Source organism: Phocoena sinus, chromosome 12 (assembly GCF_008692025.1).
Source record: "Phocoena sinus isolate mPhoSin1 chromosome 12, mPhoSin1.pri, whole genome shotgun sequence".
NCBI classification, from domain to species: domain Eukaryota; kingdom Metazoa; phylum Chordata; class Mammalia; order Artiodactyla; family Phocoenidae; genus Phocoena; species Phocoena sinus.
This window is the reverse complement of record NC_045774.1, coordinates 48,318,819-48,337,145: the sequence shown is the minus strand read 5'-3', so window position 1 is coordinate 48,337,145 and position 18,327 is coordinate 48,318,819. Positions and strand designations below refer to the sequence as shown.

At 37.0% G+C, this 18,327-nt stretch overlaps 1 protein-coding gene across 2 annotated transcripts in view; it reads right to left on the bottom strand.

Annotated features, from left to right (window-relative positions):
* The window catches only part of REV3L (REV3 like, DNA directed polymerase zeta catalytic subunit), a 185,883-nt gene that overhangs the window by 126,540 nt on the left and 41,016 nt on the right, over nt 1–18,327 (bottom strand). For both annotated transcript variants that reach the window (XM_032650683.1, XM_032650682.1), the window contains one exon: nt 881–1,070. In XM_032650683.1, the coding sequence (XP_032506574.1) occupies nt 881–975 (95 nt within the window). In that variant the 5' untranslated portion in view covers nt 976–1,070. The remainder of the gene's footprint in view (nt 1–880; nt 1,071–18,327) is intronic.

Genomic DNA, 18,327 nt, shown 5'->3' with positions numbered 1-18,327 from the left:
CCAGAGTTCCCAAGTGTCTCCCAGAAACAGGCCTGCCTTAGTAGGCTTGCTCTGCTTAGCCAATGGCTGGGAGTAGCCTATGGAAAGCAGCTTCAGTTTACATAGGATGATAAATGGATTTTAGTGCAGTAGCTGGGAACATTGTTCAATTATGCTCTTTGTATTTGGAGATCTGAGAGGTGCATTCTCATGGATGTCAAACCAGGTAAAAGTGATTTTGGCGACCCACTGGCCAACATGATCTCCATTCTCTCATATCTCTCTAACCTCATTTTGTCCACTCTCCTTTCCCTCCACTCCAGACACCTGGCCTCCATTTTGTTCCCACCCCCTCACCTTCAAGTCTTTGCTCAAATGTCATTTACCGTGTCAATGACACCTTCCCTGATTACCCTATATAAAACTGCCACCAGACTACTTCCCCACCCCATACTACTGATCCTTCTTATCTGTTCTACATATTTTGTTCTATAGCATTAATTATCATGTAATAAATAAATTTATTTCATGTTCTATCTGTTGGTTACTTTCTGTTTTCCATTACTAGAATGTAACCTCCATGGGGGCAGGGACCTTTGTTTTGTTCACCAATATAAAAGGTGCTCAATAAATACTTGATGAATGAATTACATAAATTTCTACAGTTCTAGGAAGCAGAGAAATGGAAAAAGTTAAAACAAAAATTACTGTTAACCATCTATCTTTCATTGCAATAAAAATGGACTTTAAAAAGTTACAGTAAGAAATTCACCCTGGTTCCATTAGATTAGAAATAAAAGAAAAATGAACAGAGTATATTTGAATTGGATATGTTTTCTTTTAACTAGAACAGTAATATAAATACAAATAGAAATTTAAAAAGATGTTATCATATACTTACATTCCTGATACTAATGACACTTTGAACACGTGCTGAGCAGTGGAAGATGGATTGCCTAAAGCCACATTAAGTGCTCTGTCGATACTGAATGCCATCTGAGAAAGATAGCTTTCTGGCTGCTGTCCATAACCATCATATGGCACATAGAGGTAAGGAAAGATGCCATGTAGATGAAGACATGTCTTCTGACCTAAAATGTAACACATTGTAAAGTTTAGACCTGAGATGCATTTTAAAACCTTAACATTACAAAGCTCAGAATACAAGTCATTTAAATGGTCTAAGGACAACACAGCTTATCTGAGGGAAGGGTTGAAGAAACTAACCCATAGTTAAAGCCACCTGTATTGACTACATTTTACAACAGAACATTTAGAAGCATTTTATAAATATAAGCATTATAGTTTGATTTAAATAGTAGTTTTGGTGCAAATACGTTTGAATATTTCACCCTCACAATCTAACTACTTTTATGGACTTCACTGAATTGCCCTGTAACAGTGGCCCCCAATCTTTTTGGCACCAGGGACCGGTTTCATGGAAGACAATTTTTCCACGGAATTGGGGAGGGGGGGACGTTTCAGGCAGTAACTCGAGCGATGGGGAGCAGCAGATTAAGCTTTGCTTGCTTGCTTGCCACTCACCTCCTGCTATGCGGCCCGGTTCCTAACAGGCCACTGACTGGTAACTGGTCCAGAGCCCAGCGGTTGGGGACCCTTGCCCTATAATACCACTTAACGCAGTGTTATGAAGCTTACAAAAGCTCACTGAAAGTTTACTAAATAAATCAATGAATGTGTCTGTCTTGGCATCCAGTGTGTGGAGTTTTGCTATGGGGCGGGGGGCGTGGTTTGGGAAGGGTAAAAATGAAATTTTGCTATTAGGGAAAAAAAATCAAAACAGACAAAAAAAAATCAAAAGAAAACCCCTACAAATCAACTGTCTGCAATGGACTTCTGGATATTTAAATTGCACATTTGATGGAGTGGGACAGGGGAGACACAAAGAGGGAAAAAAAAACCAGCATGCACACCTTCCAGGAAGCCATTACATCAGGCAAGGTGCAGAAGGGGTAAATGGTGCTGATTTGCCAACAGACAATCCCGTATAGCCATGATAGAGAAAATAATATGAGTAAGAACCCACAAAATAAGTGCTACCGAAAAATTAATGTATCCACGACAAGGTTAAGTAACAACAGCAGCAACAAAAAGCAGATGCATCATTATTCTCATGAATCTGGCAGGACTGTATAAAAGTGGTTCCTTTCCTCTGAACATTGTCCCTCGTTCCCCTTGGGCACATGCTATTTGTCTAATTCAAACAGAGAGGAGAACAGCAGTGATGGAAGAACACATGCATTCTTCTCATGCTGTCACTTACTACTGCCCTGCCAACACAATCCTAGGGCTTCTCTCCCACCTCTTATCCCACTCTGTTCCACTGGCTTTTTCTTTTGGTAGAAAAGTATTTGTTTGATCACTATCCTATTTATAATTTAGGGTGATTTATGTAAAATACATAGAAAATAGTTCTATGTTCTGTTGATACTTGTATTTACACTTTTTACAGTGAATAACATCAGCTTGTCTCATTTTTAAGGTACAGCTATAAGAGAATTAACAAATAAATCTGGAATAGTTATTACATAAAGTATAGCAAAATTGGAAAAGTCGCATAATGGAATAAGATCTATGCCCTCCCGAGTACAGTATTCTCATTTGAGCTACCAACTTTGATGTTATTGAAAAATTACAAATTGTGTTGCTGCTAGACAAATTTTAATTTCTAATTTTATGTTAATTTCAAAGGAATGAAAAAAATATTTTCAGTTAAAAGCAAATTCTTTAACCATTCTCTTTTATTTCTAAATATGCATGATACTACTTCCTAAATATTGCGGCTTTCAATTCTTCAAATAGAAAAAATTCAAATTGTAATGATGAACGAGTCTTAATATATTGATATTTTATCAATTTACTGATGATCTATTTGAATGCTTTTTAAACATCTCATGAAAAAAGGTTATAACCATTACACTTCTGGATATAAACCACAATTTGGTTAAAAGTAACTGGCGGGCTTCCCTGGTGGCGCAGTGGTTGAGAGTCCGCCTGCCGATGCAGGGGACACGGGTTTGTGCCCCGGTCCGGGAGGATCCCACATGCCGCGGAGCAGCTGGGCCCGTGAGCCATGGCCGCTGAGCCTGTGCGTCCGGAGCCTGTGCTCCGCAACGGGAGAGGCCACAACAGTGAGAGGACCGCGTACCGCAAAAAAAAAAGAAAAAAAGTAACTGGCATGCTAAACTACGGGGTGAGGGAGGTAGGGAGACAGAAAAGTATCCTCTTTTTAAGTTGACAAATAAAATATAAGACCGGTGGTTACAAAATTACTAGCATATTTCACAAGCAATATTGTAAGTTCTTAAGATATGAGTTTTACAGTCCATATCTTAATAATGTAAATCTGGGTAAGCTTTATAAGAAATAATAATAAAATCTGATTTCTAATAGTTTCTTTATAGGCAGGATGTTCACAAAGTTCATAAAAAATTTTACCATATCCTCTTTTCACATCTCCTATGAAGTAGGGGCCAGAGAAATGATCTTTCTATTTATAGGCTTTGGAACAATAATTTACAGTGTATGATTTAGAAAAAAAAGCAGAAATCATTTATTCAGCAGGCACTGGACTAAGTGCTTTATATATATTTATTTCTAAAACTTAGAACAACTTTGCAAGTATCACAAAGGTTAACTTTCCCAAAGTCACACACCTATTAAGTAATTGAATCAGGATTTAAAAGCAGATCAACAAAATCTAAAACCAATGCTCTTTCCATTTAACCATTCTGGTTCAATGTTTTTAAGAAAGTAAATATTGGCTTCCTTAATCCTTAATTCCTCAGTTCTTATTTTTGTACTGTAAACACCTGTTTTCTTACTGAGCTCTCTCTCTCATTTGACTGCAAATTCTTGGGAGCTGGTGTTGTGTTTGAATGACAGTAATATCCCCAGGATCCAGCACAAAACACATTAATATGTATTTAACAGATATTTATTGAACGAACCACCAGCAAAACAGAATAGGTGCTTAAGGAGAAGGAATGGTGTGAAAGCCCAGAATATCTGAAAAAACAAATCTATGAAAACAGAGGGACTCTGATACAACTAAGGCACCACCAGCAGGGTTACAGAAGAACATAAAGGATCTCCAGCTTACTGCACTTTCCTACCCTGAATGACCCAACGTCCCATGCAAATCTGTAGTCACTAAATCAACACAGATGCACCTCCGTGTAGTTCTCCAGCAGTAGGGATAGCTCAGTGCTTTACTCACCACCCTTACTCAAGAACAATCTCCTGAAGAACAACCACAGCCTAAGGAATTCTTGGCAGAACCATAACAGCTCTAATACAGAATAAGTGTCACAGAAATTATGAGAAACAAGATAAAAAAAGGAAACTCAAAAGTTAAACAAAGAAAATGTGTAAAAATGAACAACAGTCAATTTCTTGTCTTTTATCATTATAAAATTTGTGGTTCTGTCAGAGCGTCGCTTTATCTTGACAAGATACAGACCACTTTTATTTTTTTCCCCTCCATCAGCTCTATCCCACACAAATATGTGGAGCCATACAGATGTAAAGTCCCTCAGAGAAAAACTAGTCTACCCTGACCCCCCTCACTCAGGATTATTTTCGGCTGTGAGAAAACACCCTAAAATCAGTGCTTGTAAGCATTAAATTAGTGGCTTCTCTCTCATAAAAGTCCACGTAGCTGGATACAGATTCAGGTTTTTTCAACATCTATTTAGCGGCCTAGTGAAGAGGAATACTTGACTTCAGCCTAGAGGCTTTTCTACTATACTCCGAAGAGTTCCACACACAGGATTCTTTTAAGAAACTTTTTATAAAATTAATAAAAGCTATGCTGTTTCAAAACCTTACTAAATGATTTGGGATCCTGGATATTAGCTATTTCCAGGTAAAGTGGATCCAAAGAAAGAAAATATCCCTACTTTCTGAATGCCCCCTATTATTGTCATGTGAAACTGAATTAAGGCAACAAATACAGTAGGGATAAAGACTGTCATTGGGGGAATAAGCCTATGTACACAGGTTTCAAAAAATTTTTAAGAGTATGAATTTTCCAATTTGACTGATGTCGTCTCATTCAGAAACTGCAACAAGGTTGTTTCACGAAAAGTGCCACGGAACTTGTCACAGTATAACTGCTCGCTTTTAAAGACACTACAGCAAAACTTTGTGGAATTGGCTGTTTTCCAACTGTGTGTAAGAAGGGCTTTTATAACTAAGGTAGGGGCCTCTGTAACAGCCAGTACTTGGGTGCTCTAAATCTAATCTTTCACATAACTTAGAATTACACTACACATAAAGTCCTCTGTATTCCAACATTTCTTATATTGTTTTCTCACGTGTTCTTCTACATTTTAAGTGCCCAGATTTGGGCTCTGAATTAATTCTACTTCTAAAACCTTGTTAGTTTATCCATAGCAAAATTACTTTTGTTTTTGTGGATCCATTTTCAATAAACAGAAAGACTAACACGTGCCATTCCTCTAATTCCGGGGTCTACAAATTTTCTTTTGTAAAGTGGCAGATAGTAAATACTTTAGGCTTTCTGGACTATACTGTCTCTGACAACTACTTAACTCTGTTGTTGTAGTCTAAAAGCAATCATAGACAGTACTTAAGTGAATGGGCATGGCTGTGTTCCAATAAAACTTCACTTACAAAAACAGGCAACAGGGGGCTTCCCTTGTGGTGCAGTGGTTGACAGTCCGCCTGCCGATGCAGGGGACACGGGTTTGTGCCCTGGTCCGGGAAGATCCCACATGCCGCAGAGCGACTAGGCCCATGAGTCATGGCCGCTGAGCTTGCGCGTCCAGAGCCTGTGCTCCGCAACAGGAGAGGCCACAACACTGAGAGGCCCGCATGCCGCAAAAGAACAACAACAACAACAAAAAAAAAAAAAAAAAAAACAGGCAACAGGAGGGATTTTGTCCATGGATAGTAATTTGCCAAACCCTGATCTGATTAGACTTCCTTGTCAACCAGAACAGGAAAATTTAATGGTGCCTTCTTTTTTCTTTTTTAAAAAAAACAAGCTGATTGGTAATCACAATCAAAATCATGCTGACCTAAGAGTATCTTAGGAGACTGAATAAGAAACGCTCATTTTGTAATTTGCAAACCCCATCTCCCAAATCTCAATCGACGCAAGATTTTAAACAAAACTCTACAGAGCTATCAAACAAACAAACAAACTTGGCTATGTGAACAGGAATATCTGTACTTATGAAATTTTTCATATTTTCTTCAAGGAACATCTCTTTTTAAGTTTTATATTACTATCGTTAACTCAACGTTTCCCTCCAGTCTTTCTTTTTCCATGCCCACAGAAACCCACAAAAATGAGTTAAGCAAAACTCCTCATAGTCACAGTTTGAAAGCAAATGTTATCTCACCTATTCTCGTTTAAAAAAGAAAAGTCTTAAAGATGTACTCTTAGCCCTAGAAATTACATTTTTTCAGAATTTATGCTAAGGAAAAGATTAAGAATGTACATACAGATTTAGATATTAAGATGCTAAGAGAGTATAACTAATAATAGTAAAAAATTGAAGATAATAAACTTCCCCAAGATTAAGTAATTATGGCATATCTGTATCTCAGAACAAATCTATGGCTCTCATACCAAATCCTGCTTGCTACTTGTTTTTGTAAATCAAGTTTTATTGGAATACACCCATTTGGAAGGGTCTATGGCTGCTTTTGCTACAGGAAGAGTTGAATAGCTGTGACAGAGACCTTCTAGCCCCTCAAAGCTTCAAAAATGTACTATGTGGCCCTATAGAGAAAAAGTCTGCTAACCTCAGCAATAGGTGGTATTGACGTATATTTCCTAGCATAAGTTGTTTATGACATATCTATTTCTGGTGATGTTCAGATTTAATTCAGTTATGAAACTATATATAATACATTAAATCAGATAATGGGTGATTTCATTTTTTTGTTGTTGCTTATATATATTTTCTAAATATTATACAATTTGTGTAAAAGAAAGGCAAGAAGGAAGAAGTCACCTACTTCTCAATGACCGAGAAATTAAAAACAAAATAAAACAAAAACTAAGTATAAACACTAACTTTATAAAGGGCATATGTATATAACTTCCTGTTGAATAGTTTCTCTTCATTTTCTCCTTTCATTCATAAATAATGCTTTGGGGTCTCCCATACATTCATGCCATTTTATTTCTTCAACTAAGGTATACAGGACTTTATTTAGAATCATTGGCTTTAAGTTACTAATCCTACATTACTAACAGCTATATCCCTCAGACACCAGATGTTTCAAAGGCCTAGTTTATTTATAAGTCTGCCTAATATATCTTTGTATTCTCAGTGCTGAACATGGTTGGTTCTGTCATTCATACATGTAGGCATAAATTCTCTATTCATCAAATAATTTGTGGAAGCCCAATGTTCGGTGCTAGGCCACAGGCTGCTCATAATCACAGCCCTGGATCTCATGGACTTGACATTCTACTTGGAGATAAAGATGAGTAAATAGGCCATTACAGTATGGTAATTCTATATCCAGAAGCATCTAACTCAGTTTGTGAGAATATAAGAAGGCTTCCCTGAGGAAGCAATAAAAGAGCAAAGTGAGAAAGAATACTGCAGTATGTACAGATACCTGAAAGCAAACAAGAACATGACATGGTCTGGAAATAGGAAAAAGGCAATTAGGATGGAGCAAGGAATGCAATGGAGAGAAGGGCAAAGTGTGTGTGTGTGTGTGTGTGTGTGTGTGTGTGTGTGTGTGTGTGTGTGTGTGTGTGTGTGTGTGTCCGTGTGGACTCTGTGACCTATCTGGATTTGCATTTTATAAAGTTCCCTTCTGGACACATTGTGGAGAAGCTGGGGACAGAACTATAATGGGAAGATCTGTTTTGGAGGCTGTTGGAATAATTCAGGCAGGAGATGTCAGTAGAGATAAAGAAAACCTAAATCGAAAGATTTAGGGCACAGAACTGAAAGGTAACTTACTGTAATTTGAAGGTAGGGTAAAGGAGAAAGAATAAAAGATGACCCACATTTTTGGTTTAGGCAACTAGACAAATGGGAATGTCATTCAAAGAAAACTGAGAAAGAAGAATAGGTTGATTTCTGTTTTGAACTTGAGGAATTTTACATATCTGTAGAAATTCCAAATGAAGATTTATGTTAAGCAAAATTAGATACAGATGAGGAGCTAAAGACAGAGATCTGGGCTAGAGAAGAAGACAGATTTGAGAGTATGAGCAACAACTGAGTAAGAACGTTCAGGGAAAATAGACAAGAGAAGGGGTGTAAGCCAGAAACTTGAGGAATACTAATATTTAAGGGAGGAATAGAGGATTTTGATTTATGTGGGATGTGAGAGAATCAGCCCCTGAAAGGGCTGCCTGGCAAGAAAGGGAGGTAATAGTCAGTGAATAATTGAGAATGTAACTATGTTAGCCGTGGAACCAGAGTTCCAAAGGTCCAATAGAAATGTATAAGAGAAAGGCAAGCAATGAGAGGCTGGGTCAGAGACTGGAAGCAGAATGCTGATAAAAATATACAAGAATGGGAAAAGGCACTTCTAGAATGGCAGAGGAAGGACCTTGGAAAACCAGCTCCTCCATAAAAGCAACAAGAATACTGGCAAATACTGTCAAAGGAAAAGACAACCTACTCAATGGGAGAAAATATTTGCAAATGATATGACCGATAAGGGGTTAATGTCCAAAATACATAAACAGCTCATACAACTCAACATCAAAAACACAAACAACCCAATTTAAAAATGGGCAGAAGACCTGAACAGACATTTTTCCAAAGAGGAAGTGCAGATGGCCAACAGGCACATGAAAAGATGCTCAACACTGCATCTTTTAGCTCAACACTGCTAATCACTCACACCTGTCAGAATGGCTATCATAAAAAGAACACAAATAACAAATGTTGGTGAGGATGTGGAGAAAAGGAAACCCTCATACACAGTTGGTGGAAATGTAAATTGGTGCAGCCACTGTGGAAAACAGTATGGAAGTTTCTCAAAAAAACTGAAAACAGAACTACCATATGACCCAGCAATTCCACTCCTGGGTATATATCCAAAGAAAATGAAAACACTGATACAAAAAGCTATATGCACCCCAGTGTTCAGAGCAGCATTATTTATAATTGCCAAGATACAGAAGCATCCTAAGTGTTCATCAACAGATGAATGGATAAAGAAGCTGTGCAATATGCATACACACACACACAAAATACCACTCAGCCATAAAAAAGAAAGAAATTTTGCCATTTGCAACAACAGGGATGGACTTGGAGGGTATTATGCTAAGTGAAATAAGTCAAACAGAGAAAGACAAATATTTTATGATGATCACTTATATGTGGAATCTAAAAAAATACAACAAACTAGTGAATACAACAAAAAAGAAAGACTCACAGATATAGAGAACAAACTAGTAGTTACCAGTAGGGAGAGGGAAGGGTGGAGGGGCAATATAGGGGTAGAGGATTAAGAGATACAAACTATTATGTATAAAATAAGCTACAAGGATATATTTTACAACACAGGGAATATAGCCAATATTTTATAATAACTATAAATGGAGTACAACGTTTAAAAATTATAAACCACTATACTGTACACCTGTAACATATAATATTGTACATCAACTATACTTCAAGAAAAAAATTTTTTTTAAGAATACTGCAGGGCTTCCCTGGTGGCGCAGTGGTTGAGAGTCCACTTGCCAATGCAGGGGACACGGGTTCGTGCCCCGGTCCGGGAAGATCCCACATGCCGCAGAGCAGCTGGGCCCGTGAGCCATGGCCACTGAGCCTGCGCGTCCGGAGCCTGTGCTCCGCAACGGGAGAGGCCACAACAGTGAGAGGCCTGCATACCGGAAAAAAAAAAAGAATACTGCAAAATACTGTCAAAATCAACTTTATTTTTAGCTTTGACATTAATTTAAAGGCTTGTGACAATCTAAGGAATGTTTATTCAAGAAAACCAGTTGACTCTTAGCAAGAAGAGCAAGCTTTCTAGTGTCTTAACTTGACCAAATTCAATCTCTCATCCCCAGCTCCAGATCAGCCTTGAAAACCAAAATATTGCAAATATGGTAGCTGTGAAACCCCAAAGCCAAGCAGATACTGGAGAGACCAGAATAGATTTGAAGTTCTCCCAAAGCCTCAGAAAACTGTTACTATTTGATGTGCCTTGCAGCTTGCTAAAATACTCCATTCTCAGGGCTTGTCTTTGTTTGATAAGACTCAAGAGCTCATTCTATGTGTATAGTCTTATCTGCAGCATATTTGTTGAAAATAGTCATCAACAACTGTTTAACACTGCAGTTGCCTGAGCGATTTTTACTAGTTGCAGCTAATAAGAGGCTGACCAAGATACTTAAAAGAAAAAACCGAGGAATTAAATGTCCATAAGGGGCTTTGAAAAGCTCTGCAATAGTCCTGGGAATTTAAAAGGCTAGGCACATGTGAGGAGCTGTGTGAATGTGCAGGAAGACCTGAGAAGGCCCTCATCTTTCACTTCTGGTTGACCTTGAAGCTCTGCTTCAACATATGCACACAAACAAAGCCCCTCAGCAAAAGCTGAATAGAGACCTATTGGTTCAAGTCATTTAAAGAAATCTCTGGCTAATCAGTAACTGATCACTGAGTTAGCTGAGCAGACTTCAAGGAACAAAGACTGAACAGAATTAGCCCAGGAAAATCACTAGAGAAACAAGCAGCAACACCAATAACAGAGCAAAACAAATCCTGGGAGTAGGAAGAAATATGATTTTCTTAACTGTCACATTATTTAAAATGTGACAATTTATTTTATTGTATTTAAAATGTCTAGTTTCCAACAAAAAAATTATGACATACAAAGAAATAGGGAAGTATGGCCCATACATAGGAAAAAAGTCAACAGAAACTGTCTCTGAAGAAGCCCAGATGTTGCTCTTACTAGACAAAACCTTAAACCAGCTATTATAAATATTTCAAAGAAATAAAGCAAATTATGTCTAAAGAATTAAAGGAGTTTGAGAGTCATATTTTACCTAATGGAGAATATAAATGAAGAGACAGAAATTATAAAAAAGAATCAAATAGAAAGCTGGCATTTAAATATGAAAAGGATATTTCCACCCAGTGAAATTAAAACAATAAGAAGAAGATTCAAACAGACATTTTCAAGTTGAAAAGAGCAATAACAGAAATCAAAAATTTACTAGAGGGGGTAAACAGCACATGTGAACTGGCAGAAGAACCAGTGAACTTCAGACAGGTCAGTTAAGATTCTCCCCAATCCGAGGAACAAAAAGAGTAAAGGAAAATGAACAGAGCCTCAGAGATCTGTGGGTCTCCATCAAGTATACCAACATAAACACAATGTGAGTTTCCGAAGGAGAGGAGAGAGAGAAAGGAGTGGAAAGAATATTTGAAAAAATTATGACAAAAAACTTCCCAAATTTGATGGAAAACGTTAGTATGTATACCTAAAAAGTTCAATAAACTCCGAGTAGGACAAAGTTGAAGAGATCCACATCTAGATGTTTCATAGCCAAACTGTCAAAAGACAGAAAGAGAATCATGAAAGCAGCAAAAACAAAACAGAACAGTTCTCAGATACAAAGTTTCCTCAAGAAGATTAAGAGCTGACTTCTCATTAGAAACCATGGAGACCAGTGGGCAGTAGGATGACATGGTCAAAGGATAAAAGAAAAAGACTGGCATCCAAGAATTCTATACCTAGCAAAGTACCCTTCAAAAGTGAAGGAGAGCTAGGTGAGGTGGGAAAAAAGAAATTAAAACATATCTAGATAAATGAAAACTGAGAGAATTCGTCACTAGCAGACCTGCCCTACAAGAAATACTAAAGGGTATTTCATTGCAGGCTGAAATGAAAGAACAACAGACAGTATCTTAAATCCACACTAAGCAATAAAGAGCAGGAGTAAAGGTAGCTATATAAGTAAATACAAAAGATAATAAAAATGTATATTTGTAACTCTTTTCTTCTCCTAACTCATTTAAAGGATAGGTGCATAAAATAATCATTATAAAATTGTGCTGGACTTCCCTGGTGGTGCAGTGGTTGAGAGTCCGCCTGCCGATGCAGGGGACACGGGTTCGTGCCCTGGTCCGGGAGGATCCCACATGCCGCAGAGCGGCTGGGCCCGTGAGCCATGGCCACTGAGCCTGCGTGTCCGGAGCCTGTGCTCCACAACGGGAGAGGCCACAACAGTGAGAGGCCCGCGTACCTCAAAAAAAAAAAAAAAAAAAATTGTGCTGATGGGCTTATAATGTATAAAGATGTAATCTGTATAAATGGTGTTACACTAGAGCAAAGTTTTTATATATTAAAATTAAATTGAGATTAATCCAAACTAGACTGTTTTAAATTAAGATGTCAACTGTAATCGCCATGGCACCACAAGGAAAATAACTTAAATATACACAAGCAACAATAACAGAATTAAAATAGTATACTAGAAAATATCTATTCAGCATAAAATAAGGTTGTAATGGAGGAGCAGAGCAACAAAAAAGCTTCCTGCTTTTATACACAGAGAAAACAAAGAGCAAAATAGCAGATGTTAAACTATAACATAACTGTGTAGGTGGCCAAAGGGCACATTATATCTTGATCTGTAGTTCTCTACTCAATGGGGAAGACCAATTTTCCCACTTTTACATTCCCCAGTACAATTTGGGGTACTATGCAAAATAAGAAGAAGTTACAGAATTACCACAAGCCAAAGAAACTCTGGAGATTAGACTCCTTTGCCTCAGCCATGTCTCAGATGTGCTCAGTACATTCCCTTGAATTAATTAACATACTCTATAACCAGAAGAATCACTGAGAAAACAGGAAAGAGAATGACATAAAGAGTACCTTTTTAAAGAGAATTTTTTGAAGAAAATAAAGTGTATGATTAGTATTTGGATGGAAAACTAACTGCATCTCATTCTTGAAGCACGAGCTCACTTGCTAATTCAACTATGAACATCTTCCTTTACCTACAAAAGTAAGTTTAAAACTTGTTTTCTCATTTATGTCCTCACAGCAACTGTATAAATCTATTATGGCACTTATTATGTTACACATATGCTTATGCACAGTGGAATCACATCATGTAAGCGTCTTATTTACTGGGTAGGAAGGGATGGAGGGAGATGGAAAGAGACACAGAGGAGGAGACCAAATGAATAATATGAGAACACAATTAAATGGTACCAGTATGTCCAGTCAATAAATTTATCCCCCAGCACTATGAGATATATAAATCTGCTGTTCCTTAGACAGTCTCTCAGTTCCTACATGCCTCTAACAGTGGAAGCAGCTCTTATTGAAAGAGGCAACTAAGTATGATCCTATTGTTTAAAAGATACAGTTAATAGTGTTCATAAAACATGGCCCTGATCACAGACCAACTATCTTAACTAGAGCTCAACTGAGGAGACCATGATTACTGTCAAAACTGAGGAAAACTAAGCTGTTGGACTCATTGAAAGGTAGTGATAGATTTCATACAATTTAAAAGACTGTTGGAGAAATTCTCCCTATGAGGTTTTAATCTTTTACCTTTGGCTTCAGACCCTAACCTCCTGTAAGACACAACTTCACTGTCTCTGTCTTCACACCTACAGTGTGAGTTCCTTCAACACACACATAATGCTTTCTTATTCTTCCTATTCTTAATGTCTAGCAGAGAGCCTGAAATACAGCGGGTGTTTGATATATGTTAGATAAGCATGTGTGGTATAATTTTTAAAATATGTATATATTTGATCTTTGTGCCTTATTCCTGATACAGAGCTCCTATAATCGCTGGTTATTTCCTCAGTGACAGGAGTATCTTTTGTTATTCAAAATGAACCCCTTTTGACCATACCTGAGTTTATGCTAATAAGGTGACTCTTGGTGGGGTCTTTAGATAGCTTCAGAATGGGGGCTGGTTACCCAGGAATCAACCATATCATCAGAGGGTTGCAACTTTCAACACCATTTCCCCCATCTCATCTTCAGGTTCAATCACCAATGGTCAATGACTTAATCAATCATGCCTCTGTAAGGAAACTTCAATAAAAACTCTTGAACAATGAGGCTTTGGGGAGTTTCCTGATTAATGATGCCATCTCAGCTCCATGGAGACAGAGGCATCTGTGCTCAGGAGCCTTCTGAAACTTGCCCTATGTATCTCTTCATCAGGCTGCTCATTTGTATCCTTTTAAATGAACTGTATTAAGTATAGCACTTTCCTGAATTCTGTAAGTTATAGCAATTTATTGAAACTGAAAGGGAGCTGAGAGAGGGGTTGTGGGATTAGTTCATCCAACTAATCTGTAGTTGGATGAACAGAAGTGCAGGTGGCCTGGGGATCCCATTTGTGGCTGGGGACAGTGGGGACAATCTTATGAGACTGATCCCCTACCCTGTGGGGTCTGCACAAACTTCAGGTAGTTAGTGTCACAACTGAATTGAACTGTAGAACCTCCAAAGTTGATGTCAGAGAATTGAGAATTTATGGTTAGAAAACTGAAACAACAGCATTTTTTTCATACTGGGTAACTCCTAAGAGGGCTTTCAATAATTGAGTCTACTAGAAAATTTGCCTGCTTTTATTTTTTCTCCCTATAAATATTGCTTTTCAAATGCTAATGAAGATATAATGTCCTCCTATCTCCCCCTATTTGCAAGGGGCTAGAAGGGACTGAATTAAGGACCGCCTTTCCATATTAAACAGCAGTAAAATAACCAACAGCAAAATATAACATACAAATTCTTTTATGATTAACATGTCAAAAAACTGATGAAATGACGTGCCCAAAGTTCATATGTAATTTAGTTTGCAATTATCATTATAGAAAGGAAATGAGTAATTACCTTTACTTCCACTGTGATTGTGAGCCTCAGTTTGGATACTATTTCACACACCATGGTATACCATCAAACTTTTAGCCTTAAAAAATTAAACTGCTAACAGTGGTTTCAAGAAAATGTGTACCTCTCAGACTAACTTTCATTTAAAAAACTAGCGCTTATTAACCTTTGCTAAAAATAAAATTCTGACTTGTAAAACAAATGTTGTTTTCGTTTCCGACGTTTTAGCCAGAATGGTCACACATATTAATCTTTGTGGTATTTTGACTAAAAGTTTAAGTAATCCAAGGTCTTGCAGTAAAATTAATAATCTGATTACAATTTGAAAATTCAACTCAGATGATTTAAAGCAATATTAATAGCTAATCAAAATAAACTTAAACCGTCCAGTCAAATTTGTATATAAATGCCTGAATTTTCTTTCAAAGGCACCTAAGTGAAATGTTACAAATAATTAAATTATGCAAATCTAGTAAGTTGCTCAACCATACTTTATGGTAGCTAAACAATCAAGGACCTTAAAAGTTTACCTACCTAAAAGAAAGTAAAAAAACAACTTAAGAAATAAAAGAAAGTATTTTGAAATCATATTTTATAAGGGACTTGTAACTAGAATAAACACTCTTACAGCTTAACAAGAAAAAAGACAAATAACCCAGTTTTTAAATGGGCAAAGGATCTGAATAGACATTTCTACAAGAAAACATAAAAATGGCTAATAAGTACATAAAAGATGCTCAACATCAGTAGCCATCAGTGAAATGCAAATCAAAACCACAATTAAATATGACTTTACACCCACTAGGATGGCTATAATCAATAAGTCAGACAATAACAAGTGTTATGGAGAAACCGGAAACCTCATACACTGCTGGTGGAAATGTTAAATGCTGTGGTTGGTTTGGAAAGTAGACTGGCAGTTCTTCAAAAGGTTAAACACAGTTATCATATGACCAGCAATTCCACTCCTATACACATGCCCAAGATAAATGAAAATACACATCCACACAAAAAACCTGCACATAAATGCTCATAGCAGCATTATTCTTAACAGCCAAAAGGTAGTAATAACCCAAGTGTTCATCAATTGATGAATGGATATAGTGTGGCATCTATACAATGGAATATTTATTCAGCCATAAAAACGAATGAACTGATAAATGCTACAACATGGATGAATCTTAAAAACCTTATACTAAGTTAAAGAAGCCAAACGCACAAAAAATCACATATTGTATGATTCCGTTTACATGAAATGTCTAAAATACATAAATTTACTGGAACAGAAAGGTTACTAGAGGTTTTAAGGACTGATGGTGCTGGGTGGAGTGAGTAGTGACTGCTATTGGATATGGTGTTTCTTTTTAGAGTGACAGAAATGTTCTAAAACTGACTGCGGTGATGGTTACAGTTACACAACTCTGTGAATATACTCAAAAACACTGAATTATACACTTTAAATAGGTAAACTGTATGGTATGTGAACTACATCTAAATAAAGCTATTATATATAATTATATATATATAATTGAAGTATAGTTGATTTACAATATTGTGTTATTATATATATTTTTTAACCTATCCATACTCATTGTTTTCTTTAGAGGTCTCTAATGAGAAGACTTAATTTTTAATATATCATTAGAGTCAATGCATTCATTAAAATGAATTAGTGGATTTGCATCACAGAAATAAATTATGAATAAAATGAGAAATACAAACATTAGCCACTAAAACCACTTATACATCTTTATCTCCATATAATGATGCACTGATTCCTGAATCACATTAAGATATTTTGTCAAATTAGAGATGTTCCATTTAAACTGATCATTACCAAAACAGATAAAGAAATTAAGGATCAAGAAAGAGCTGTCAATGTAAGAAAGTTTTTTTTTCAGACAATAAAAACTGAATGACAACAAAACTGAACTACTACACTGTATTTTTTTTTTTTCATCTTTATTGGAGTATAATTGTTTTACAATGGTTAGTTTCTGCTTTATAACAAAGTGAACCAGCTATACATATACATATATCCCCATATCCCCTCCTTCTTGCATCTCCCACCCACCCTCCCTATCCCACCCCTCTAGGTGGTCATAAAGCACCAAGCTGAACTCCTGGTGCTATGCGGCTGCTTCCCACTAGCTACCTATTTTACATTTGGTAGTATGTATAAGTCCATGCCACTCTATCACTTCATCCCAGCTTACCCCTCCCCCTCCCCATGTCCTCTAGTCCATTCTCTACGTCTGCGTCTTTATTCCTGTCCTGCCCCTAGGTTCTTCAGAACCATTCTTTTTTTTTAGATTCCATATATATGTGTTAGCATACAGTATTGGATTTTCTCTTTCTGACTTACTTCACTCTGTATGACAGACTGTAGGTCCATCCACCTCACTACAAATAACTCAATTTCGTTTCATTTTATGGCTGAGTAATATTCCATTGTATATATGTGCCACATCTTCTTTATCCATTCATCTGTCAATGGACACTTATGTTGCTTCCATGTCCTGGCTATTGTAAATAGAGCCGCAGTGAACATTGTGATACATGACTCTTTTCAAATAATGGTTTTCTCAGGGTATATGCCCAGTAGTGGGATTGCTGGGTCATATAGTAGTTCTAGTTTTAGTTTTTTAAGGAACCTCCATACTGTTCTCCATAGTGGCTGTATCAATTTACATTCCCACCAACAGTGCAAGAGGGTTCCCTTTTCTCCACACCCTCTCCAGCATTTATTGTTTGTAGATTTTTTGATGGTGGCCATTCTGAGTGGTGTGAGGTGATACCTCATTGTAGTTTTGATTCGCGTTTCTCTAATGATCAATGATGTAGAGCACTCTTTCATGTGTTTGTCAGCAATCTGTATATCTTCTTTGGAGAAATGTCTATTTAGGTCTTCTGCCCATTTTTGGATTGGGTTGTTTCTTTGATATTGAGCTGCATGAGCTGCCTGTAAATTTTGCAGATTAATCCTTTGCTAGTTGCTTCATTTGTAAATATTTTCTCCCATTCTGAGGGCTGCTTTTCGTCTTGTTTATGGTTTCCTTTGCTGTGCAAAAGCTTTGAAGTTTCATTAGGTCCTATTTGTTTGTTTTTATTTCCATTACTCTAGGATGTGGGTCAAAAAGGATCTTGCTATGAGGTATGTCATAGAGTGTTCTGCCTATACTTTCCTCTAGGAGTTTGATAGCGTCTGGCCTTACATTTAGGTCTTTAAACCATTTTGAGCTTATTTTTGTGTATGGTGTTAGGGAGTGTCCTAATTTCATTCTTTTACATGTAGCTGTCCAGTTTTCCCAGCACCACTATTGAAGAGGCTGTCTTTTCTCCATTGTATATTCTTGCCTCCTTCATCAAAAATAAGGTGACCATATGTGTGTGGGTTTATCTCTGGGCTTTCTATCTTGTTCCATTGATCTATATTTGTTTTTGTACCAGTACCATACTGTCTTGATGACTGTAGCTTTGTAGTAT